Here is a 27,788-nt window from a genome sequence, read left to right as displayed (position 1 = left end):
TTCCAGCTGAAGATGGAAAACCTCTATACAGCCAGCAAAACTAAGACCACGAGCTGACTGTGGCTCATGAGCTCCTTATTGCAAAAGTCAGGCAAAATTGAAGAAAGTAAGGAAAACCACTAGGCCATTCAAGTATAACCTAAATCAAATCCACTTATGATTACTACAGTGCAGGTGATGAATAAATTCAAGAGATTAGATCTGGTAGACAGAGTGCCTAAAGAACTATGGATGGAGGTTCATAACATTGTACAGGAGGTGGTGACCAAAACCATCCCAAAGAAAAAGAAATGCAAAAAGGCAAAATGGTTGTCTGAGGAGGCCTTACAAATACCTGAGGAAAGAAGAGAAGCAAAAGGAAAAGGAAAAAGGGAAAGATATACCCATCTGAATGCAGAGTTCCAGAGAATAGCAAGGAGGAATAAGAAAGCCTTCTTAATTGAACACTGCAAAGAAACAGAGGAAAATAGAATGGGAAAGGCTAGAGACCTCATCAAGAAAATAGGAGAAGCCTTCTTAATTGAACACTGCAAAGAAACAGAGGAAAATAGAATGGGAAAGGCTAGAGACCTCATCAAGAAAATAGGAGATACCAAGGGAACATTTCATGCAGAGATGGGCACAATAAAGGACAGAAATGGCAAGAACCTAACAGAAGCAGAAGGAAGAAGAGGTGGCAAGAATACACAGAAGAACTATACAGAAAAAGGTCTTAATGACCCGAACAACCACAAGAGTGTGGTCACTCACCTAGAGCCAAACATCCTGGAGTGTGAAGTCAAGTAGGCCTTAGGAAGCATCACTACAAACAAAACCAGTGGAGGTGATGGAATTCCAGCTGAGCTATTTCAAATCCTAAAAGATGATGCTGTGAAAGTGCTGCACTCAATATGTCAGCAAATTTAGAAAACTCATCAATGACCGCAGGACTAGAAAACATCATTTTCATTCCAATCCCAAAGAAGGGCAATGCCAAACAATGTTCAAGCTATCACACAATTGCACTCATTTCACATGCTAGCAAAGTAATACTCAAAATTCTCCAAGCTAAGCTTCAACAGTACATGAACTGAGAACTTTCAGATGTTCAAGCTGGGTTTAGAAAAGGCAGAGGAACCAAAGATCAAATTACCAGCATCTGTTGGATCATAGAAAAAGCAAGGGAATTCCAGGAAAACATCTACTTCATTGACTACACAGAAGCCTTTGACTGTGTGGATCATAACTGTGAAAAATTCTTCAAGAAATTGTAATACCAGACTACCTCACCTGCCTCCTGAGAAACCTGTATGCAGGTCAAGAAGCAACAGTTAGAACTGGACATGGAACAACAGACTGGTTCAAAATTGGGAAAGGAGTACATCAAGGCTGTATATTGTCACCATGCTTATTTAAACTATATGCAGAGTACATCATGCAAAATGTCAGGCTGGATGAATCATAAACTGGAATAAAAACTGCCAAGAGAAATGCCAACAACCTCAGATATGCAGATAATACCACTCTAATGGTAGAAGTGAATGGGAACTAAAGAGCCTCTTGCTGAAAGTGAAACAGAGTGAAAAAGTTGGCTTAAAACTCAGCACTCAAAAAAATAAGATCATGGCATCAAGTCCCATCACTTTATGGCAAATAGATGGGGAAAAAGTGGAAACTGACAGATTTTTTTTCTTGGGCTCCAAAATCACCACTGATGGTGACTGCAGTAATGAAATTAATGGACACATGCTCCTTAGAAAGTTAGACAAGTCTAGACAGTGTAATAAAAGCAGAGATTTCACTTTGCTGACAAAGGTCTGTATAGTCAAAGCTATGGTTATTGCAGTAGTCATGTATGGATATGAGAGTTGGACCATAAAGAAGGCTGAGTGCCAAAGAATTGATGCTTTCAAATTGTGATGCTGGAGAAGACTCTTCAGAATCCCTTGGACAGCAAGATCAAACCAGTCAATCTTTAGAAATCAACTCTGAATATTAATTGGAAGCTGAAGCTCCAAGACTTTGGCCACCTGATGCAGAGGGTCAACTCATTGGAAAAGACCGTGATGCTTGGAAAGAATGAGGGCAGGAGGAGAAGGGGGCGACAGGGGATGAGATGGTTGGATGACATCACCAATTCAATGGACATGAGTTTGAGCAAACTTCAGGAGATAGTGAAGGACAAGGAAGCCTGGTATGCTGCAGTCCATGGCGTCACAAAGAGTTGGACGTGACTTAATGACTAAACAATAACAACATCTTGGGTCAGAATAGGTAAAACGAAGCATCCATTTGCTATAAAGTAGGAGCTATTTCTTGCATCTCAGAAAGTGACTGGGTCAACTAGTTATTTGAGGGGTTCAGTAGAAAACACCCTGACTCCACCTGTAGACAGCACTTGCTTCAGACACAAAATTTAAAATAGATGGTGTTCTCCGTATCTCAGAGAAAAGCATCAACAGGAAGGATTGAAACCACATGTTCCTCATTATGGTTCCTGGATCCTTTCTTATGATAAATGCAAAGTTCAACAATTCAAATTCTTCTAATTGTCAGCTAATTCATATCATACTTCAAATATCAGAGGCAAGCACATAGTCAGGAGGAGTTAGGGCACACAACTGATGGCAGGGGTAGTGGAAAGAGCAAGGGCTTTGCAGACACCAGATCTGGGTTTCAATCCGGACTCCACCTCTTAGTGTGGACCTAAAGAACTTACCCTAACCTCTTTGAGCCCTGTTTCTCACATCTATAGAACAGAGATGGTAATAACCCACTTTATGGGGTTGCTGTTTAAGACTGAATGAGAGGAATTAGGCACTCAGTTCAGTACCTGGAATACAGTAGGTTCTCAAAACGTGGTATTTTTTTCTTTCTTGCCACTTATAGGATTCGTTCATGAGAACATTCTCCAAAATTAAACATTATTTTTCCAAACCCTGAAATCGAGTCTCTAAACTCCATGCAAATGGTGCCACATGCTTATTAAAGGAGGAAGCTGCTTCTATTTTCTCAAAAATCTTTAATGTGGGAAGAAAAGGAAAAGCAATACCAGCCAGAACCCACTACATGTTTGTGCTTTAAACCATAACACCACCACAAGCAAGATGGGGTTAGTTTAATAAGGAAGGAATAGTAAAGAGAAAAAGAAAAAGCAACTGAGGGTTTCCATTTCGGTCAGATCTCTTCTCATCTGAGCAGAACCACTACCTCTACCAACAGCATGGAAGCCACACTGGCTCCTACCCCACATCAACTCAGCACATATCCCCAGAAAGCTTTTCCACTTTGTCTAACCGCCCAACTACAGAGGAAAGAGTTGAGCAATGAAATGACTAACAAAGGAATAATCTCCCACTGCCAGGAAAAGAAGCAAGAAAAATGAGTTTGCGCACACACTTCTTTTACCCTTTTGCTCCTACGGACCAGACGCAAGGGACTGTTTGTATACAGATGATCATCTTATGAGTGAGTCCAACCAATTCTGCCCTGAAATCAACTTCCTAGCGGCTCTGCCTTTTCCAGCTTCTAAATACAGACTGGGAGATGCCTGGGCACATCTGGTCACCATTTGATTTCAGGCTTCTATTGTGTTCATCTGTGGGGGGAGGTGAATCTATAAATAGCTCATATTCCTCTGCCTCACACTTGAAAATTGAGAAACCATCCACTCTGCCTTTCCTGCAGAGAGAAAAGAAGTTTTTACTGAACCCAGCTCTCTCATAATGATCAGAAATCAAGTTAATATTCTGTACAGCCAGGCTCAATCAAATGATTCATAAACCTATTTTATAAGACTAAGTGGTATCTAGAATGAAACCAGAAGGGAGTGAAATCAAGTAAAGATGAGCGAATGACTCATGTGATGCTTTTGAGAAGTCACTGATCTTTTTGGAAACTCACCAAATTGTGTAGTTAAATCCATGCATGTGAACCACCACCTTCAAGTCTTAAGGCCCTTCTCACCTTTGGAAAAGAACTACATGTTTAAATCCTATTCAGTACTGAAAAGAGAAATCACCCTGTGGACTAGACTTGTTGACAACACCCCCACTCCCAATGAAAAAAGGCTAACCTCTCTCTTCAAGATTTTTCAAATGTTTAATAAAATATTTACTACAGTATTTACCACACTGTAAGATAATTAACTCTATGTACCTGTCTCCCTCAAGAACTAAGTTTTTCATGGGTAAGTACAATGTTTAACTCTTATGGATTATTTCCAGTGCCTTGCACAATTCTTGGCTTATTTTTCAGTAGATGTAGGTTGAATGAATGAAGAAGGTGAACTAATCACATATTATAGGATCTTAGTGAACTTTCACAAATAAGACATCAAACTTAATGTTGATTTAATGGAGAGGTAAGAGAAAAGGGTTAAAAGGTAAAAGCAAACAAAAAAAAAGATATAAACACATTCTTTCCCTTCATCCCCACACCTGTACAGGATTCTGCATGTGTCTATGCTAAGTTGCTTCAGTCCTGTCCAACTCTATGAGACTCTATCAGCTTTCACCTGCCAGGCTCCTCTGTCCATGGGATTCTCCAGGCAAGAATACTGGAGTGGGTTGCTATGACCTCCTCCAGGGGATCTTCCCGACTCAGGGATAGAACCTCACTCTCTTAAATCTCCTGCATTAGCAGGCAGATTCTGTACCATTAGCATCACCTGACCCAGTCCAGTGTTCTTGCCTTGAGAATCCCAGGGACGGCGGAGCCTGGGGGCTGCCGTCTATGGGGTCGCACAGAGTCGGACACGACTGAAGCAACTTAGCAGCAGCACCACCACCACCACCTGGGAAGCCCCTGCTCAGGACTCTAAAAAGGCTATTTTTGCTGGAAGCTGAGCTTATGCAAATATGTGTAAACCACAGACTAATTAGAGCCAAGACACAATAATGACCACCCCTAACTTCAGATCTTGGAAAAGAAACTTCTGAAACACTATATATAGTTCTGGCACAAAAGTACAAATAGATCAATGAAATAAAATAATTTTAAAAGAGACCCCAGGTATACCCAGGAATTAAGCAAATGATAAAAATGGCTTTTTCATATTGTTGCAGAAAGGGGGACCCCTTCCAGGGCCCAAAAGGGGTTTTTTCCCTAATACTCGAAAATGAATTGTCCAGGGAGACACACGTGCTGACAAAACAAGAGACTTTATTGGGAAGGGGTGCCTGGGCAGAGAGCAGGAGGGTGGGGGAACCCAGGAGGACCGCTCTGCCATGTGGCTTGCAGTCTCAGGTATTATGGTGATGGGATTAGTTTCCAGGTTGTTTCTGGCCAATCATTTTGACTCAGTGTCCTTCCTGGTTGCTCAGCCAAGACAGATGCCAGTGAGAAGGATTCTGGGAGGTGGTAAGACAGGTGGCATCTCCTTTTGACCTTTCCAGAACTATTCCTATTGGTGGTGGCTTATTAGTTCCATGTTCCTAGTAAGGAACCTCCTGTCATAAAATAACTCATCCAAATGGTTACTATGGTGCCTGGCCAGGATGGGAAGCTTCAGTCAGTGTGTTTCCCATAACATCATTAGCGGAGAAAGGACGGATGTTCAAGCCCCACCTCATTTCCTTCACCAAAAAAATTCAAATGGATCAAATATTTAAATTAAGAAGATAAATTCATTAGTATACCAGAAAAAAAAAAAGCAAATACTTTCATAACTTCAGAATGGCAGGCCCTTCTAAGCTTAATATACCAGAAAGCCACAGAGAAAGGTCAATAAATTTGACTACATTTAAACACACACACAGGGGAAAAATTACAAAATCAAAACAAAAGTAAACACGGGAAACAATTGCAACATCTATGACATGGAACATTTTCCTTAATATTCTAACTGCTCTTAAAAATAAGAGAAAGATGAACAGTACAGTAGAAAAATGGGGAAAAATACATGAACACATAATTCACAGGGAAGAAAGTATACAAATGGCCCAGAAACATACAGAGATGCTCATAAAATATAACATAAAGAAAAGCTAAAAATAGGATACCATTTCTAATAAGACAGGCAAAGATTAAAGAGTTTGATAACACATAGTATTGACAAGGAATGTGGTAAAGTATTCTGATACACTACTGTTAAGCATGTAAATTGGCATAATCTTTTGGGAAGGAAATTAGACAAAAATATATTGAAATTTAAAATATACTACTTTCCAAACAAGCAGCTATACTACTAGAAATTAAAGACGCTCACTCTAGTATTACAGAGAACAGCAGACACATAATATAATACATATTATATAATATCAGGAATCCATAATTATGGAATTATAATTATATATAATATATTCAAACCATACATCACTAGAAAAATAATTAAACTACAATACCTTTGTACGATGGAATTCTATATAGCATTAAAACAATGAGGTAGAACAATAGGTATTGCCAATAAATTAGGGCCAAGATAAGGTGATAAAGTAAAGCCAGTAGAAAATAAAATATACAGTGTAAGCCTGTTAGTACTTTTTTTTTTTTAAAGATAAGTGGTTAATAAAAATAAAAAAAAATAAAGATAAGTGGTTACCTCTGAAGAATGAGACCAGTAGGGAAGTATGAAAGGGGAAGGGGTTTGGGGTTTTACATTATACCCTTCTGGACTGTTTGAACATTTTCCAGGTAGCTTGTATCATCTTTATAGCAAAATATTTTAATTAATTAACCTACTAACACATTTTATGCAGCTGTCTGCTTTCTGCTGAGCAAAGAACTAGAGAGAGACCAGTCCCATTTCTTTCCCAACACTTTCTGAACCCTTTTCGGAACACTGCACTTAGCAGGGGCCTTTTGTTGGTCAGCTGGACTGGCTCCCCGCAAACAGGACCACTGAAAGGTGCTGAGAGGGGACCAGACACAGGCTCACTGTGCAAGTATGTGGAGAGAGTTCAGCGCCTGGACATGCAGACCAGGTGGCTCCTATTGGAGAAGCTTACTGTTATCAGTCTGCCTGTGAACACGCGTCCACTGTGGTGAACACACAGACCTTTTGTTCAAAGGACTGTTCTTCATTTTACATCCTCTTGTTCGGGTGATTTTGCAAATCAGTTTTTCCAAAGATCCTCAAAGTGATCATCTCTCATCATGCCTCTCATCTTCAAGCAATCAACTGACAATCCTTTTAAATCCAGGACAAATTCAAGTGTAAAGGAAGTGGAGTATAGGGCAACTTCTCAGCACTGCAGGAACAGCAAGGACATGTCTCAGGATCTCTATCTGTATTTATGCTTAGGCTGCCCCAAGTTTCCAGCTGACTATCAAGCTTTGGGCATGCCACTCCTATACACAACCTCTCTCTCCAGGCTAAATCTCAAGGACTCCAGATAGTACCAGAAATTCCTTGTTACCCTTGGCTCACAGAGGAGGAAAAAAAAATCCAAACAAGCTTTTGCATCTTATAAGATTTCTCTCATTTCTGCTGTTCATTTTTGTACAGACATCCAGCACCAACAGCAAGCATTAAGTGTCAAGGATCTCAGTTCTTCAAATTTTTTTCTAAGTCTAAAAGCTACCCTTTAAAGACTGACAATCAAGTTTCTAGAGAGGGGAAAAAATGAGTTTAGATGAAGCCAAAAGAATGACCTTATTCCTTTAAAATCCAGCCCATGGACACGCTTATGGAGCCAAGCAGCTGTGCTGTTGGCAGAGGGAATGTGCTGAAATGAAACACTCATGGTAATCTCCCTTCCCCCACTCAGGCCTGCAGAGCCCCATCCAATTATTGCACAAAAAGGCTTTTTCTTATAAAATTCTCTCCCTTCTACTTCTGTCTCCATCTTGGTTGGGAAGAACTAGCACTAGCGATGGAATGTACACAGCTCTGCAAATATTCATGAGAAAATCCTTTGACGCCCACACGCTCCCCAGCTGCCCTAGCACATATATGCATTAGGGAAAGGGATGCACAGAGAAATTCATAGATGTCTGTGGCTCTCTAGCTTAGGCAAACTGCAAGGCCTTCTCAAAATAGGCCACAAGATTCAGGAAGGCAGAGTCCTGCTTGTTTCTCATCCATTGAACCATAAATGAAATTATCAATCCGCTAACCACTGATTGATCATTTAAGACGTGCAGCACTGGAAATACAGAAACAAAGAGAACTATGTATAAATAGTGCAGCATTTGAGAGCTTGGAGTTCGGAATCACACAGTCAAAGGTTTGAATCCTGGCTCCATTACTTGATTGTGTGACCTTCAAGCAAGCTACTCAACCTATCCGAGCCTGTTCCTATACCCAAATTAGAAATGATTATCTACTATAAAAAATGATATAATCCTAACCCCTCTGTAAACTCTCAAATTCCTTCTCACCTTAGTTTCTTCTTCATGTTTTCCCATTCTCCTGCTCCTCCAGGGTCCCTCTTCAGTTTCAGTAACTCTTCCACCTTTCCTCTTCTCCAAAGCCTTCATTCACATTCCAAGTACAGCAGAAACAACAAAAGTGAGGGTCATACTCCTCTCTGCCTCACCCTACTTACTTTCTGAGGCAGGAGGTCATAGGTCAATTATCATCTTATAATGGGTTGCAGTCCCCAGACAGAAATGTTATTTCTGTGGAAACAGTAAGTAGCCCCCAGCCTGGTCACAATGTTGTTGTCGTTGTTCAGTTGCTAAGTCGTGTCTGACTCTTTGCAACCCCATGAACTGCAGCACACAAGGCTTCCCTGTCCTTCACTATCTCTCTGAGTTTGCTCAAACTTATGTCCATTGAGTCAGTGATGCCATCCAACCATCTCATCCTCTGTTGTCCCCTTCTCTTCTTGCCCTCAATATTTCCCAGCATGAGAGTCTTTTCCAATGAGTCAGCTCTTCCCATCAGGTGGCCACAACACTGGAGCTTCAGCTTCAGCATCAGCCCTTCCAATTAAAGGGTTGATTTCCTTTAGAATTGACTGTTTTGATCTCTTTGCTGTCCAAGGGACTTTCAAGAGTCTTCTCCAGCACCACCGTTTGAAAGCATCCATTCCTTGGTGCTCAGCCTTCTTTATGGCCCAACTCTCACATCCATACATGATCACTGGAAAAACCATAGCTTTGACTATACAGACCTTTGTGGCAAAGTGATGTCTTTGCTTTTTAATATGCTGTCTAGGTTTGTCATAGCTATTCTTCCAAGGAGCAAGTGTCTTAATTTTGTGGCTGCAGTTACCGTCTGCATTGATTTTGGAGCCCAAGAAAATGAAATCTGTCATTGTTTCCACATTTTCCCCATCTATTTGCCATGAAGTGATAGGACTGGATGCCATGATCTTAGTTTTTTGAATGCTGAATTTTAAGCCAGCTTTTTCACTCTCCTCTTTCACCTTCATCAACAGGCTCTTTAGTTCCTCTCTGCTTTCTGCCTTTAACATGGTATCATCTGCATATGTGAAGTTGTTAATATTTGTCCCAGGAATCTTGATTCCAGCCTGTGATTCATTCAGCCTGGCATTTCTCATGATATACTCTGCATATAAGTTAAATAAGCAGGGTGACAATTTACAGCTTTGAGGTACTCCTTTCCCAATTATGAACCAGTCCGTTGTTCCACATCCAGTTCTAACTGTTGCTTCTTGTTCTGCATACAGGTTTCTCAGGAGGCAAGTAATGTGGTCTGGTATTCCCATTTCATCAAGAATATTCCATAGTTTGTGGAACTGCTCAAATTGAAGAAAGTAGGGAAAATCACTAGGCCATTCAGGTATGACCTAAATTAAATCCTTTATGATTATACAGTGGAGGTGACAAATAGATTCAAGGGACTAGATCTGGTAGACAGAGTGCCCAAAAAACTATGAATGGAGGTTCATAACATTGTACAGGAGGTGGTGACCAAAACCATTCCCAAGAAAAAGAAATGTAAGAAGGCAAAGTGGTTGTCTGAGGAGGCCTTACAAATAGCTGAGAAAAGAAGTGAAAGGCAAAGGAGAAAGGGAAAGATATACTCAAGAGAATAGCAAGGAGCGATAAGAAAGCCTTCTTAAGTGAACAATGCAAAGAAATAGAGGAAAACAACAAAATGGGAAAGACTAGAGATCTCTTAAGAAAATTGGACATACCAAAGGAACATTTCATGCAAGGATAGGCACAATAAAGGACAAAACTAGCAAGGACCTAACAGAAGCAGAAGAAATTAAGAAAAGGTGGCAAGAATACACAGAAGAACTGTACAAAAAAGCATATGTCACATTAGAGAACCTATAATAGTAGGCGTTCAATGCCGCCAAATACTACTAGATGGCTACAATGCTATGTCCTCATCTTGATGGAGTACAGAGCCAGGGAGAGGCCCAGTCTCAAGAACAAGATCTTTCCTTGGGATTCTGTTAAGCAGCACACTTCCTGCCCTGCAGGAAACTCTGTGTTGCAGTTCACGACCCTGTCGCTAGAATAAGCAACAGACATTTCCATACAACATCAAGCATAATTCTGGACTAGCCAAAAAGAAAAAAACACCCTATAATTGCTATTTTTGTCTCTCTATGCCTTTATCCTTCAAATATGTGTCATGACGGTCTCTAGTATTTCTTCTAACACCAAAATTCTGGAATTCTAAAGTCAAAACTATTTAGCTGGATTCAAAAACTCTGCACAAGGTACTCTTCATGTCCTAATTACAAACAGTGTTTTGTAATTTAATCCAAAATTTCTCTATTTTTTCCTTTTCTTTTTTTTTTGGCTGTGCTGCACAGCTTGTGGAAACTCAGTTGCCTGACCAGGGATTCAACCTGTGCCCTCAGCAATGAAAGCGCAGAGTACAAACCACTGGATGGCCAGGGAATTCTCTTCTATTTTCTCCTAATGGCAATGAAGACCAGCTTGTTCTAACGCTGCATAAACTTAAAATCATCATGCTCCATACTTGCAAAGCACTATTGTCACCTGTCTTTCCTGTCTCCGGAGCAATGTTCTTCATTAAATAATCACACACATGGCGTGCACTACACTGACAGTAGCTTTCCTCTTGGTTCCTGAAGCCGGCCCTTTAATCATTTTGGGATGTGTGGGGTTTTCCTCTGAAGCCTTTCCAGGTGCCTAACATCCTTAAACTGGAGTCCAGGACTGGAGAGTATGTTCACCAAAGAACCTGTAACACCAACATACATGCATGCATGCACGTCTCACACACACACACACACTGCCTCCATCCTGGCCCCTGCCAGGGCTCTTTGAGGGTAAGCAAGGATGGTCTTTGTATGTTGTGTGATGTTCAGCGTATTGTGGACATGTAAACAACAACAAACACAATCACAGTGCTACTAGAATTTCAGTTTTGAATTTGGTAGTTGTGGGGAGGAAATCCCTGCTCACTCACACAACTTTTCATGTAGAAAAGCTACAGGCATTTTAGGCATTGTGTTTTAGCCAAATAACAAAAGCACTTTAAAATAAAGATTCCCAGGAGTATAGAAGCAATTACGTCCCACAAGGGCTGGGTGGTTTTTTGTTCCTGATTGGCTTTCTGTTGACTCAGTCTGCACTTGTTTTGACAGCCACTCACAGTCCTTGGTGGGTAAAGCTGAGCTAATGCTCTTCATGGAAATTTTTACAAACACGTAATCACCCAAACACAATATGCTTGAGCAGAGGACTCCCGCTCCAACAGATGTTCCTGACCGGGAGGAAGGGAGGGAAGTTAATTTTCCAAGTGGAGCATGCTGGTCCCAGAAGTGAGCACAACAGATTCAAAGAAAAGATTTTCAAAACTAGTTCAGCTCTTAGAAAGAAGCATGAGCCTTGCTTCTCTTGTACTGTGATAGTGATAATCACAGCCCAAGCCACAACACTCATGACCTCATTTACTCAACTTCTAGTTGCCAAGCCCTAGACTGAATACTTCACATCATTCTTTCTTTCCTCCTCACAGTAACTCCAGCTAAAAAAACTAAGAGAGGTTAAGTTATCCGTCTGAAGAAAGCCAGCTAATAAGTGGCTGTGCCTGAATTCAAATCCAGTTCTAACTTCAAGAGTGCTCAGTCACTTGTAGTGTCTAACTCTTTGTGACCCTGTGGACTGTAGCCCACCAGGTTACTCTGTCCATGGAATTCTCCAGGCAAGAATACTGGAGTGGATTTCCATGTCCTTCTCCAATACATTGAATGGGGGTACCCAAATTTGAAGTCTGTAAATGAATTCATCTCTTAAGTAAGGTTATGGCAAAATCAAGAAGAAGTGAATTGCCCTGATGGATAACACATTGATTGCACAATCTCTTGGGAAATATGGCATCATCTGTATGGAGGATATGATTCATGACGTCTATGTTAGAAAATGTTTCAAAGAAGCAAGCAGCTTCCTGTGACCCTTTAAATTGTCTTCTCCATGAGGAGGAATGAAGAAAAAGACCACCCATTTTGTAGAAGGTGGAGATGCTGGCAACTGGGAAGACTAGATCAACAGGCTTATTAGAAGGATGAACTAAGGTATCTACCATAATTATTTTTGCAATCTAGTCAGTTAATAAACAACGATTGCTTTCAAATTGGAAAAAAAAAAATGGAATGCTGATGTCCATTACCCCACGATTCTGATGTCAAATCAGATAGTATAATCCCCTGCCAATCCCCATTCACCATAACCTTTTCTCTCTCTTTCCCATCATCCCTTCTCCTCAATTTTCCTTCTCTTCCTTTTACTATATACCTCTTTTTATATTTTTATAAAAGAATATGAACTTTGCATTCACATGATCCTGCGTTCAAACCCAAGACTCATTTTCTTGTTGTGTGACTTTGGGCAGATCATATAATCTCTTTAAGCCTAAATTTCCCCAACTACTGAAAGAGGATAAAATCTTCTCCATTTCAAGTTGAAACGGTGGAAACAGATAACACGTAGAAAGAGAGAACCAGGTCACTAGTAGACTAAACGAGAATTGTTTAATGTTGAGAGTCGGTGAGGCTTGGTGGACACGACACACAATTTAGAGCCGGGCTGTCTTGGGTTTGAATCCTTGCTTCACTACTTATTCACTGGCTAAGTGACTCAGGTAAGCCTTGTAACCTTTCATGCCTCAGTTTCCTTATCTATAAAACAGAGTAAAACATATGTTTGATAGATTTTGGGGAGAGAGTCAAATGAAATGATAAACATTTAGGATCTATAGATAATTAACGAGGAAGCTGCCTCTCAGAAGAACTTACAGTTGACTTGCTCTCTACAGACTCATATTTGTTGACACCTGATCTATGTGTTTAAGTGTGTCACCATTAAGGACTGGGAAGTGCTAAAGCACTAAGGAATTTTAATCTTGAACTAATTTTTTGAGGCTGTAACATATGCATAAAGAGAGGAGGTAGAATGACACAACGCAATGCAAAGGCCACCAGAGCAAGCAAGGTTCTAGTCCTGCTTGGGCATTAACTGCCTATATAAGCCTATGTTAGTTATACTTTGTATCTGGAACATAAGAGGGTTGGCCTAGAAGATGGGCCTTGTCTGAAAACATTTTTGATTGTCATATTTAGGACTACTACCAGCATCTAGAGACTAGAGGCCAGCAACACTGCTAAAGATCCTACAGTGCCCAGAACAGATTCCTCACAACAAAGAATTACACAGCCAGAATATTAATAGTGCTGAGGTTGGGAAAACCTGGCCTGGATGACTGGTAGGTTCCCTTCAAGCTCTAACATTCTAAAAGACCATGAGGAGGAGACAGCACCAACACCAAATAGGTGGATTCTCATCAACTTCTATCATGCAATGGTTTATGATGTCGCTCAAAAGCCCCCTAAGACCAGTGGGGAATATTTCAACGCAGATATCTGGATATTTTGAAATCAGTGCTGTATTTCTGAGGGTGATGACAGTCCTTCCTTCATAAAAGGAGGTACAGTCCTCCAGGGACTTGGTCCCTCACTCTTTACAGTTAGAATCAATGTTTTCAAAGCCATAAGATTCCTTTGGGGCAATAAAATTATTTACATGAGTCTGAATCAAGGTCAGATTACAAACCACAGCAGAGGTGAATCTCAAGTACTCAATACATCATGCTAAGTGAAGTAAGGCAGACTCAAGAGGCTACCTACTGTTATATTACACTTTTACAGCATTATGAAGCAGATAAAACTGTAGGGACGAAAACATTGCCAGGGGCTAGGTGGTTAAGGAGAACAATCTGACTACAAAGAGGCATGGAAGATTTGGGGGATGATGCACAATATGATCAGAAAGACAGTAAAAAGCACTGCTGTATTTTGGGAGAGGAAGAACCAGATGACATATAAACTCTTTCCTATGTCAAGTCCTATTTTATAACAATCTGCCTCTCCTAACCCTGGTGACCTCAGAGCCATACTGATTAGGGTTAAAAGTCTGGACTCCAATTTCTGTCAGTGATGAATCCCTCCAAACAAATCAGGTGGATCTGAGTGTTGACAACATTCTGGAAACTCTGGCCCTTCTCCAGCCTGTGACAGAGATTCCTTTCCTTCCCCCTCATATACTACCCAATGAATGCCTCAGACTTTTAGTAAACAAACCAGAATAAATTTCAGGAGGCACTGGTTTTATCTCTCTGCACAGGCTTCCTGTCCAAATCCCATTTGATCTATCCACTGAATTTCAAATCAGGCAACAGAAGAGGAATCACATTTATGAATTCCCCTCCTCTATGGGCTTCTGGGTTTCCACTAGATAATTTTTACACACTTAAGCTACATAAATACAAAATATGAGCCTCAAAACAAAATTATACCTGTACAGTGTACACTAAATGGTGATTTTTGTTTTGTTTACATATACTTCCCAGATTATCTATCAAATGTTACACAAAATAGTTAATGTTTCTTATATGCAGAACAGTCCTAGGTATGCCATGGCCAAGAAGAATGGAAGGAGCCATTGGAATGCTCACACTTTCTTCTAGAGGCCACTGTCTTCAATGCCACAGATACAGTCACAACTGTGAACTGCTTTAGGAGTACCTTCCTCTTACTTAAGAGTCAGTTCCTTTCCTGGCCCTTCTTGGAGGATCTCAGTGGAACAATATGAACACCAGTAAACCAGTTACCTCATACATGCTTGAGTATTGGGATAAAAGTCCAGGGCCACAAGACAAGCCTGGATCTGCAAGAGCCCTCATCCTTCAAAGGACAGAGAAGGCTTTGTCGGGGCCAGGTAATACCCACACTGCACCTGCTAAGCAACTTCACTTTCACTTTTCACTTTATGCATTGGAGAAGGAAATGGCAACGCACTCCAGTGTTCTTGCCGGAGAATCCCAGGGACGGGGGAGACTGGTGGGCTGCCGTCTATGGGGTCGCACAGAGTAGGACACGACTGAAGCGACTTAGCAGCAGCAGCACCTGCTAAGCATTTATGGCAAATAAGTTGTGACTACAAAAGTGAGGTGCTCATATTATAACAGAAGGGACCAACAAAAATAACAAATCCCACAGTGGTCTAGGATCTTGTTTCCACGTGGTCCCCTCAAAAGGGAAGGATGGGGAATTATACTTCCATGATTTAGAACTATCCAATCATCTTCAGAAGTCTCCACTAGCAGAAAAATCAGTACTAGTAGACCTTGCAGATGTTACAGGTCTGGCTCCAGACGAACACAATAAAGTGAATAATTGCAACAAAGGCAGTCACGTGGATTTTTTGGTTTCCTAGTGCATACCAATGGAGAAGGCAATGACACCCCACTCCTGTATTCTTGCCTGGAAAATCCTATGGACAGAGGAGCCTGGTAGGCTGCAGTCCATGGGGTCGCGATGAGTCAGACACGACTGAGCGACTTCAATTTCACTTTTCATTTTCATGCATTGGAGAAGGAAATGGCATCCCACTCCAGTGTTCTTGCCTGGAGAACCCCAGGGACAGGGGAGCCTGGTGGGCTGCCGTCTATGGGGTCACAGAGAGTCAGACACAACTGAAGCAACTTAGCAGTGCATACCAAAGACAATTTATACATATTGCTGTCTACTAAGTGCAATAGCAGTATGTTTATAAACAATGAACAAATCTTAATTAGAAAATTCTTTAAGACTAAAAAATACTAACCATTATCTGAGCCTTCAGTGAGTCATAGTGGTGACATGACCAGAGATAACCATAAAAATGGAATAATAATTTAAAAATTTTAAATATTATGAGAACTACCAAAATGTCACACAGAGACACAAAGTGAACAAATGCTATGAAAAATGGCACAGACAGACTTACTCGATACAGAGTTGCCACAAATAGTCAATTTGTAAATAATACAGTATCTATTAGGTGCAATAAAACCAAATGTCATAAAATGAGGTATGCCTATTCTGTCCTCTAAATCACTCAAACTTGATAAAATGGTATCTTTAGCATAATTTGGGAACGTTTCACAAAGGATTGAAATACTAAGCAGAAAAGACACTTTGGCTTTTTATTCAAAGGCATATAGACTGATAGGCAATGGTTGTCTAGGGCTCTTCCCCAAATATATCCATTTTCAATACTTTTTCCTAAGGACATATTCCTCTAGTATTCTCTATCTCATTTAAGAAAGAACATATGAAAAGCCAAAGATATTATTTTTCTAATTTTAGAAAGGACCCTGGCAGCTGCTAGGATAAGAGCTACTGTCTGTGGTCACAGAAGTGAATCAGGCAAGGCTTGCTGGCCATCACAGGGACCAAATGCATGACCTCTGACAGTGCTCCAACCAGGACAATGCTGCTGCTTCACAGCAACAGAAGTCCTATGTAGACCTCCTTGACCAGACCTGCTGCCTTGGAAATTTGTGGGAAAGCTAAGCAGCAGGAAGGATGACCAATAGCGTTAGCCAGTAAAGGCTTGGCTCATCCTCTCAGTCCTCAGCAGATCTGCTGCAGACAACACTTCCCAGACCAAAACATCATTAGTTTCTGACCAACCTACATAAGTAAGAAATAGCCAGGGCCCAGATTCCACGTTAATTTCCCAATAATTATCCAGTTATAAAGACCTTGGGAAAGTGAAGGAAAATGACATTACCACATCCTGAGAGGCATACTGGGGATCCTCTGGGTTGACTGACCAGTAGCAGTAATCAAAGCCAAATGCCACAACCTTCTCCCGGGAGTCGCCAAAGCCATTAGGTCGACCGTCCACCTAAAATTAAACACAGAATCTAGTATCTTCTCTACTGTAATATCAGAATCAAATCAGAGGCACTTGATTCCTCTGCTTGTAGATAGAGATACCTGGACTGATCATGAGAACCTTTATGATATCTACCTGAAAGGGGGGGAAAAAGTAATCTTTGTCTTCATCTTGCTAGGTACAATGAAGCAACAGAGAATTAAATGTCTATCATATTATCACATATCTATATATAAACCAGACCTGTGAGGCGTAAGACCGCTTGGGATAAAAAACCTCTCCTTCCCTGGGCCTCCTCTTCTTACTATCATTTCTTCTCTGAGTATTTCTATAGAATATACCAGTCGTGCATGAGTAATTCAGTCCCTGGGCCTAACAGGCTCTGTCAACCTAGAGCTTTCACAGAAGTCCCTGGGGTATCCACCTCCAGAAGGCATGTTGGACAGAAGAGCTGGGCCCAATCCAACTGCTCAGGGTAGAAGAGAGCAGCTTGGAAATTCTACCGACCTCCAGGTACTGGGGAGAGTGGCATTATTCACAGAAATGCCTATCTTACTACTTAATATTTAGATTCTGGACAGGGAGAAACAATCCCTCGAACTGGGTACTAAAACCCACGGCAGAATGAGGCTGACAGAATGACGAAGAGATTCTGAGTGGATAACTGGACTCAGAAAAGAGGATAGCTGGCCAGCGAGGTGAGCAGGGGGCAGATTAGAGTGTGATCTTGGCCAAGATTTATTCTTAAGAACCAAAAATATAAGCTCTCAGAACAAAGCAGCTGAAGTGATTAGGCAACAGAGATATAAACAAGAGACAGGAGAGAATGACAGGTCTTTTGTCCCCGGGGAGCTCCTGTTGAAAGTCTGGCAGGTTTCTCTCTCAGCAGTGAGCTACTGACAAAAGGAAATGGATCACATCACGGGAGGAACACAAGAGTGGATGTGGCTGGAGGGACTGGGGTCCAGAAAACCTTCCTCCTGCAAGTCAGCTTCCTCAGCTCTCAGGAATGTCAAATACCACCTGCAAGCTGACCACAGCCACATTCACATGGCTGGCTTCCCTGTCCTCCACTACTCAAGGCTCAGAAAGAAAGAATCCCTTCCACTTCCCCTGGCCTGGGAAAAGAAAAGAATGGGATGGAGGAAATAAGCCAGAGGAAGTAGTAAGGGTAGGGAAGGAAGTTGCCAGTGTCTGTCTAGTTGTGACTCAAAGATCAGTCAGATCTATGGAGAGTATTTACAGCAAGACTTAACTCTCTTCTGGGATCTAAAGTCTTTACTTGGCTAAAAATGAGTTCTGTATTAGCAGATGCATACTAAAACCCCTGCTAATGCTTCTCAATGAAATGATATTCAATAAGAAGATTGAGCCAACGTCTAATAGAAGGTCAGATAAGTTAAACATACGAACAAATTGTCCCCCAACATGATTTAAGCTGGCCATGTGTTTACTTTCAAAATATCTACTACTAACCAGTTTCCAAAATAGCTGTACCCCATTTGGTAGAACTTGGGTTCCAGTAACTACATCCCCGGAACTTCTTCCCTGTTATATTTTTATATTTGCTTTGAGGTTGGTCAAAGCTCTTCTAACAATTCCCCTTATATGCCCTTTCCTCTTCCACTCCCCCTCTCTAAATGCATTCACATACACACCTTCACCCCAGAAGTCACTATAATTAATACTAGTTCTTCAGGGGAAAGAAAAAGGAAAACAATTTTAGGCTTACCTTTAAATTCCTGATTTTTGCCACTTTGCCATTAACTTCCACAATAATTTTTCCCCCTTCTTTGATCTCCCTAGAAGCAAGACACAAATTTTTTAAATTAATCAGGAAAAGAGCAGCTGAGACCAGCACTATTGGGACAAACTGTTTCCCTACTGCCATCTCCACAACTGGGGTGTCTGAAGCAGTCCCCGAGCTGGCATGCTTCTCTGGATTGTTAGAATTTGGCTTGGGAACAGTGAAGAGTCAATGTTATTGGGTACCCTCTATGTGCTAAGCATTGTATTAAGTACAGCATACGCTATACTTCATCCTATGCTATCCTCTTAACACACCGTCCTGACATAGCTTCCTGACAGATCTTTTTTTTTAATAAATGAAAGACTAAGGGTGAGAAAAATTATGTAATTTGTCCTAGGTCACACAGCTAGCAGTGGCAGAGCCTGAATTTAAATCCAGATCTGTCTAACCACAGAGCCATATGCCTCAGAAATCAGGCTTGGGAAACCCTGAGAATATCCTCGGCACAGCATGGCATCATTTCTCGTTTCCTCTGATATTTTCAGCATAAATAAATATAATGATATATTTTATTTCATTATAAAATAATGAAAAAGGTTTCAGAGTCCTTTCTGTTGAGACCTGAGAACATATTTCCTAAATCCTTTCCTTATATTATCTTAAGTCAGAATAACAGCCAAGATCCTTAAGGATCTTCCTAAATTGTAGTTATGTAGTAACACTTCTAACAACTAACCAACGCTTAAATTCACTTTAAGGGGCTTAATCCAAGTGATTCATAAAACTGAAGCCCCAAATGAATGGAATACACTCCATTCTAGATATGAAATCTTTTTTCACAACATAAAGAGCTTTAGCTAAAGTGCTTAAAGCCAGGGACTTCCTGGTTGTCCAGAGGTTAGGAATCTGCCTTCCAATGCAGAGGCATGTGGGTTCCATCCCTGGTCTGGGAAGATTCCACATGCTGTGGGGAAACTACTGAGCCCACGTGCCTCACTTAAGACCTGACACAGCCAAATAAGTAAATAAATATTTTAAAATAAAGTGCTCAAGGCCAGAATATTAACAGATGGGAGTTAACTCACTGGCACTTTCTGCTACAGTGAAAACTATCAATTAAATTATTCCTGGCCTGGGACCTGAAAGTTAAGAAAATATGTCCAATGTCATTTTTATCTTCCCTCAGCGTTCCCAGGATGTGGCCTTGAGGACTTGGGGGGAGGGGATGGCAAGGGATACACAGTGAGACAGGGGTCTTTAGATTTAAGATTATTTTTGTACACTAGTCAGTGCATTTGGAATAAAGTACTGGAAAAAAATTTCCTTCTCCCAGGTGATAGCATTCCTGGTACTTACTTTCCTCAAGGCTCTGATGCTCTTTCTTTCATATTTCATACTAGACAGAACTTAAGGCAGTACGGATATACTTTGTCCCCCAGGATTATAAAACTGCATCCCCTGCCCCTAGCTCTCCTAAAGAAAATCTTTCAGTTTTGGTGTTAATTTTTTTTCCCTTCTGCATTTAAAAGTAGGTTTGATTCTCCCTTTACCCACTATAAAATACACAGGCTATAATAAAATTGAGCAACAAAGAAAGTAAGAGGAAAAACTTTTGCAAATCTATTTAATCTAACTTTTTTAAGTGAGCCCTTTCTTAAGGATTCACCTAGGACTCTGGCATAAAGCAGCCAAAATAAAAAAAGGTCTTGAACTTGACCTCTTGACAAAAGGATATGACACTATAGTTGGTGAGATGCCACCCCTTCCCTGCCTGGCCCACAGCCATTGGTAACCTAGTGGTTCCAAAACATTCTAAAACAAAATGAAGACAAATTAAAGTTGAGCAGAAGAGAAAGAAAGAACATCAACCTCAACAGGGCAGCTGACTGCACCAAGTTCAAAGAAGTCTGCTGTGGCTACCACCACTTGCCTCTGGGGCCTGAAATCTACCAACAGGCATTCATTCCTTAGGATTAAAGGTTTTGCAAAGGAATAAATCCTCAGTTACACACTGACTCCTAGGACAGTTTCTCAAAGTGTGGTCCACAGGCTTCACTCATTAGAATTACAGGAGGTGGTGGAGCTGCTGCTGCTGCTAAGTCACTTCAGTCGTGTCCGACTCTGTGCGACCCCATAGACGGCAGCCCACCAGGCTCCCCGTCCCTGGGATTCAGAGCTAGTTAATTTGAATTCCTCTTAACAAGTTGTATTATAACAAGCTCCCCAGGTGAACTATATGTATCCTATAATTTGAGGATCACTGTCTTAGAAAATGGCCAAGCCATTTCCACTTGTTATCTACTCATTTATACAATTTAAAAAAACAGCTAAGAAGAAGGAGGAATAAAAATAGCTGTTAAAAATTATATAGCTAGCACTTTATCAGACACTTAAAAGCAGCCAGGCTCTGTTCTAAGTATTTTTAATGTATCCTTTCATTTAATCTTCACAAAAAACCACTGAAGTAGTTATACTATTTCACAGATTTAAAAAGAAGAGCACATAAAGGGAATATAGTTTATGATAATTACCTTTTTGAAAGGGCAGTGGAAAGTGTTCCGGAGCCTACAGTATTGGCCAATATGTTCTGTCAATGATGATTTGGGACAAACAAGCGGCAGCATCTTACAATGAGACACAGATTTTCTGATTATGAAAACAACTGTGTGGTAAAAGGGAGTGCACTAAAACCGTTTTCCATATTATCATTTTATTGATGGTCTCTACTAGTCCTACTGAGCAAACAGGCATTTGAGAAAGAAGTGCAATTTTTCTGTAATCTCAGGAAGGAGCAGCTTGGTTTGGTGAATGGAATCTTGGCTCTACCTACTTTTAGATCTTTAACAAGACCAATTTCTCATCTGGAAAAATAAAAAATGGAAGCTTGAGCTCTAAGATTTATATCCAAGTACCACATAAGATCCAATGACTTTGTTAACTGAATCTGTGCTGATTACTTTTTTGAAGGCTGGGACAAATCACATAATCAGTAAATAGCCTATATTGAGATGAGCCTCAGCGAAGGTGGTGGAAGTTAACAAACCCTGGAATACAGTGTGGTGAGAAGAGGGGAATAGTTTGGACTTCTTAGCTGGGGTCACGCTGGGTTTATTCATCCCAGCTCCTGAATCTTCAGCAGGCTATAATCCTCTCATACCTGGGTAACTGCTGTCTTGCCCTTCTACCCCTTGCTGCTCAAGGCTCTTAACCTGAGCTAAAAGTTAATAAGCTTTTCAGACTTCCCTGGTGGTCAGTGGTTGAGAACCTGCCTGCCAATGCAGGCGATGCAGGTTCGATTCCTGGTTCGGGAAGATTCAACAGGCCACAGAGGAACTAAGCCTGTGCACCACAACTACTGAGCCTGCGCTCTAGAGCCCATGCTCCAAAACATAATAAACCACCTCAATGAGAAACCCGCTGGCCGCAACTAGAGAAACCCCACACACAACAGTGAAGACCCAGGACAGCCAAAATAATAATAAATAAAATTTATTAAAGAGTTAATAAGCTTTTGTGCCCTTCTTTTCCCTTCACTTTTGTTTGACACGTTATTCTCTACTGTGACTGCCAAACTCTTGCCAACTCTTCATTGTAGCATGTGGGATCTAGTTCCGGACCAGGGATCAAAATCAAACCCCTTGTGTTAGAAATGCAAGGTCTTAGCCACTGGACCACCAGTGAAGTTTCCATTGTACTACTTCTGTCTTTTCCTACTTTTTTGTCCCTTTCCCTTATCACACTGCTCTCATTATTCTGTCAACTGTATGACTTTTCAAGCCAGTCACCTCCAGTCAGTACAAACACAGACCCTGCTGTGCTGTGTGCTGTGCTTTGTCGCTCAGTAAACTCTGTCCAACTTTTCGTGACCCCATGGACCGTAGCCCACCAGGCTCCTCTGTCCATGGGATTCTCAAGGCAAGAATACTGGAGTGGGTTGCCATGCCCTCCTCAAGGGAATCTTCCCAACCCAAGGATCCAACCCCGGTCTCCCACACTGCAGGCAGATTCTTTACCAAATGAGCCACCAGGGAAGCCCTGCTCCTGCTAGAGCCGAATTTTGTTCTGAGAGACAATGTCTTTTTCTGACTGCTTTGTCCAATTTTCAAGCCATCTTGTGTCCTGGAAATTTTTAAACCTCTCAAATAGTTCCAACATGTGCCTTCAGGTCCCAAACCACATTCTGCCAGGTTTATCTCCTACCATTCATCTCCCTCCACACAGCCTCTCCTCAAAAGCCTGAAATTTTTGTTTCCTAAGAGCCCAAGTCTCTCGCTCTGTATTTTCACAGAATGCTCTCTACACCTTCTCCTCTACCTGTCAGCAAAAGCGTTTGGGTTCAAACACCAAGCCTTCTGTGAAGCCTTCCCTGACTTTCCAAACATGTGAGTGGAAAAATCAGTATGAAGGGAAAGAAATTATGGACCCTGGATGCCTCAACAGCTGAGGACTGTAGGATCAGATTCCTGCATGAAAAACAAACAAACAAACAAACAAACGGGAACTGGCTACGCTGAGGGAAGGGCTTAGAATGACTTCCCCCTACTTCACACTTCTGAAGTCGCCCACAGAACGAAACCACGATCTCTCTGAGCCTCAATTTCTCTCTTATGCCTTACAACCTGCTTTCCTCCACTTCTTCACAGAGAAACCCATGTGCACGCAGAAACTCACCATTCTCCCTCAGTCCTTACAGGTACTCCAGAGCCACCAAGAAGAGACAGTAGACCGCCGACCCTTCCCACTTAGAGATACTTCCCAGCCCTTCTCAGCGTATCCAAAGAGAAAGGCTCAACCTGGGCATCAAAACTTGAGCCGCGCGCGGTCCCTCAAAACTCCTGCCGGGACACAGGGACTCCGGGGACACGGACAGGACAGCCCACCCCGAGGCTTTCCACTAAGTGCTCCCCGCCAGGGCACTAATCGAAAACCCAACCCAAGCCAGGCCTTTACGGTTTCCGGACGCTGGCCCCTTGGGCCACTTTGTGTCTGATTTCTCCGCGCCAGACTCACTGAAGGGAGAGGCGGGGACTCCGCCTTCCCTTCAGCTCACTTGACGCCTCAGGCGCCCCCTCCCGCCCAGACTCACCTCTTACTGAGGGGCCGGACCCTCACCGCCACCCGCACGTTGGCCATCCGTCGGCCAAGGCTCAAACCCCGCAGGTCTGCCCCGCTGCAGCATCCCCGGACCCAACCCCAAGTCAAGCCAGGACCCAGCCCCGGCCCGGGTGCGGCCCCGCTTGCCCCACGCGCCTCACAGGACGACCCCGCCCGTATGCGGGCCGACGCCTAGCCGGGGTGGTGCCTGCCGAGCCTCGGCCAATCCTGAGCTGGGTGGGCGGGAGGACGCCCGGGCCGCCCCGCCTCGCTCCGCCCACGCGCCTCACGGGACTGCCTCTCTCACAAGTGGGCCGGAAGCCCAGCCAGGCCTGAGGAGCCTGGACCAATCCTGAGCCTCGCGGTCGGGGTGGTGTAGATCCTGGCTGGGTAAGGCTGGCTCCCGCTTCAGAGAAACTAGCTTTTGTTTTTCCAGTGTCCGAAGCACTACAAAGTCTAGTAAATTCGTTAACACTAGACAGTTTACAGTCTCCGTTTAGTACGTTTAGTAATGTACTAAATCCTTTATTCTCTGCATTTGCCTGATCTGTCAATCCTGTGGTTAAATTTTAGGGGCAGAAATGAAGTGGGAAACACCGGTGTTTTTGCTGTTCCCTTCAAGGGGCATTGTCTTTCCTTTAAGAGGCACTGGATTAGGGGTTTAGAGTTCTCACTGGCGAGCTTCTCTTAGATTGTGCTGGAAGCTCAGCGCCACCCTTACAGAGTTTCTGATCTTGTAGGGAATAGTATCGGACAGAAATGGTTTATTAATTCATCCAAGAAGTAACTACTTAGTACCTGCTCAGAGTCAAGTGCTGTTCTAAGGCCCTGGGGATACAGTCCTAACATTGGTGGAAATTAGAATCCACAGGGAAGGGAAGAAGAGAGTAAATACGTGAATATATAATATGTCGAATGGTGCTAAATGAAACTTTTTGGAAAAAGCACGGTAAGGAAATTCAGTGATGGTCTCTGTGTGTATGTAGGGAGAAAGGTGCTGCTTTATATAGGATTTCAGAAACTGGATGCGTGTTGGAGGGAGGAGCACTTGCAGGTATTAGTTTATGTATTTAACAAGTATTTCCTAAGTAGTCATGTATTACGATCAAGGTCATAGCAGTGAAGAAAACAGGCAAACCTCTGACCTCATGCAGCTTGATGAGAGAAACTAATAAGTAAAACAATTTAAGTAAAATGTATATCAGATTAGCTAAGGAGTGAAAATAAAGCAGAAAGGAGGGTAGGAAGTGAGTAAGGAGGGTGTTCAAACTGTAAATAATATGGCCAGGGAAGGCCTTGAGAATGTGACACTGGAGAAAAATCTGAAGGTTGTAAAAGAAGAGTGATGCTGTTCTGTGGAAGGGCAGTTTCAGACACAGGGAACAGCCCCTGCACTTGGTAAAAACCTGGAATGTTAGAGCAACAGTAGGAAAGCCAGTGGGGATAGCATGGAGTGACAGAGGGAGAGAATCATAGAGGTAGCATGAGGCCATGGTAAAGCCTTTGGATTTTATTCTAGGTGAGCTGGAAAGCTACTGGACAGTGTTAAGGACAAAAGTAAAATTATTCTCAACCGTAAAAAAGAATGAAATAATGCCATTTTCTGCAACATGGATGGACCAAGAGATTGTCATACTGAGTGAAGTAAGTCAGACAAAGACAAATAACATATGATATTGCTTATATGTGGAATCTTAAAAAATGGTACAAATGAACTTAGTTATAAAACAGAATTAGAGTTACAGATGTAGAAAACCAATTTATGGTTATGGGGGCAGGGAGGGAGGGATAAATTAGATATTGGGATTGGCATATCCACACTACTATATATAAAATAGATAACTCATAAAGCCCCACTGTATAGCACAGGGAACTCTACTCAATATAATGACCTATATGGGAAAGAATCTAAAAAAGATGTAGGTATATGTATAACTGATTCACTTTGCTATACAGCAGAAATTAACCCAACCTTGTAAATCAACTATACTCCAGTAAAAATTTTAAAAATTAAAAAATTAAGTAAAATTATGTGATCTATATTTTTAAAGGTTTACTCTGGCTACTGTTTTGAGACTATTTTCAGGAAAGGGAAAGGATTGAAGCCCAAGAGGGACCAGGTGGAGGCTATTTTAGTACTGCAGTGGCAGTAATAGAGTCATGGTGATGTCTTTATATGTCAGGCATGTTCCAATAGTAGTTTACCTATCCAGCCGCCTCTCTCATCTGTTTAAATGGACTCATCCCTGGAGTATTGGGACAGCTGGTTTACAATTCAAATTCACCTGGAAACCTAGTCTTCTGAATGACTTCTCTACTCACTGTGCTTTGCAGTGGGAAAAATGGCTGTATTAGGGAAAATAGTATGACATTTCCTCAAAAAAATAAAAATAGAGCTACCTATGATCCAGCAATCTTTCTCCTGGGTATATATTCAAAGGAAATGAAATCACTGTCTCAAAAATATATCTACATCTTCATGTTCATTGCAGCATTATTTATGATTCGCCAAGATGTGGCAACAACCTAATTGTCCACTGAAGGATGAATGGATACAGAACATCTGATATATATATATATATATATAGTGGAATATTACTCATCCATTATCAAAAAAGAAAATTCTGCCATCTAAGACAACATAGGTGGGCATTATACTGAGTTAAATAATTCAGGCAGAAAAATCCTGTATGATCTCACTTGTATAGAGAATCTAAAAAATCAAACTCATAAAAACAGAGTAGATAGGGAGAATGAGGATATGTTGGTCAAAGGGTACAAACGCCCAGCTATAATAAGTTCTGGGGATCTAACGTATAGCAGGGTGATGTTATTTAATAATGTTGAAAATTGAATTTGCCAAGAGAATACATTTTTTTTAGCTCCTAGTTTGCTTTGTAGGTAGTATATCCATTGATCTTTTCCTTTGTTAATTGGAGCATAGTTGCTTTACAATGTTATCTTAGTTTCTGCTGTACAACAAAGTGAATTAGTAATTATTGTTGTTCAGTCGCTCGGTTGTGTCAGACTCTTTGCAACCCAATGGACTACAACACGCCATGCTTCCCTGTCCTTCACCATCTCCCAGAGCTTGCTCAGACTCATGTCCATTGAGTCAGTGATGCCATCCAACCACCTCATCCTCTGTCATCCCCTGCTCCTCCTGCCTTCAATCTTCTCCAGCATCAGGATCTTTTCCAATGAGTCAGCTCTTCCCATCAGGTGGCCAAAGTATTTTAGTTTCAGCATCAGTCCTTCTAAAGAATATTCAGGATTGATTTCCTTTAGGACTGACTGGTTTGATCCCCTTGCAGTCCAAGGGATTCTCAAGAGTCTTCTCCAACACCACAGTTGAAAAGCATCAATTCTTTGGTGCTCAGCTTTCTTTATTGTCCAATTCTCAAATCCATACGTGACTACTGGAAAAACCATAGCTCTGACTATATGGACCTTTGTCGGCAAAGTAATGTCTCTGCTCTTTAATATGCTGTCTAGGTTTGTCATAGCTTTTCTTCCAAGGAGCAAGCGTCTTTTAGTTTCATGGCTGCAGTCACTATCTGCAGTGATTTTGGAGCCCAAGAAAGTAAAGTCTGCCACTCTTTCCATTGTTTCCCCATCTGTTTGCCATGAAGTGATCAATAACCTCAGATATGCAGATGATACCCCCCTTATGGCAGAAAGTGAAGAGGAACTAAAAAGCCTTTTGATGAAAGTGAAAATGGAGAGTGAAAAAGTTGGCTTAAAGCTCAACATTCAGAAAACGAAGATCATGGCATCCAGTCCCATCACTTCATGGGAAATAGATGGGGAAACAGTGGAAACAGTGTCAGACTTTATTTTTCTGGGCTCCAAAATCACTACAGATGGTGACTGCAGCCATGAAATTAAAAGACACTTACTCCTTGGA

General features: G+C 41.7%; 1 protein-coding gene across 6 annotated transcripts in view; it reads right to left on the bottom strand.

Moving 5' to 3' along the window:
- STARD9 (StAR related lipid transfer domain containing 9) overlaps positions 1 to 24,049 on the bottom strand; it is a 140,154-nt gene extending 116,105 nt beyond the window's left edge. For 4 of the 6 annotated variants that reach the window (XM_061430908.1, XM_061430909.1, XM_061430910.1 and 1 more), the window contains exons 1-3: positions 23,874 to 24,048; positions 18,770 to 18,839; positions 16,930 to 17,046 (exon numbers count right to left, since the gene is read on the bottom strand). In XM_061430908.1, coding sequence (XP_061286892.1) covers positions 16,930 to 17,046; positions 18,770 to 18,839; positions 23,874 to 23,920 — 234 coding nt within the window. In that variant the 5' untranslated portion in view covers positions 23,921 to 24,048. Of the gene's footprint in view, positions 1 to 8,301; positions 9,627 to 16,929; positions 17,047 to 18,769; positions 18,840 to 23,873 lie in introns of those variants that run through there. The other 2 variants (XM_061430913.1, XM_061430911.1) reach the window with 2 other exon arrangements.
- Positions 24,050 to 27,788: the final 3,739 nt, after the last annotated feature.

The sequence above is a fragment of the Bos javanicus genome, chromosome 10 (assembly GCF_032452875.1).
Source record: "Bos javanicus breed banteng chromosome 10, ARS-OSU_banteng_1.0, whole genome shotgun sequence".
In the NCBI taxonomy this organism is placed as follows: Eukaryota; Metazoa; Chordata; class Mammalia; order Artiodactyla; family Bovidae; genus Bos; species Bos javanicus.
The sequence above is the reverse complement of the archived record's forward strand: the minus strand, read 5'-3'. Positions and strand labels throughout refer to the sequence as shown.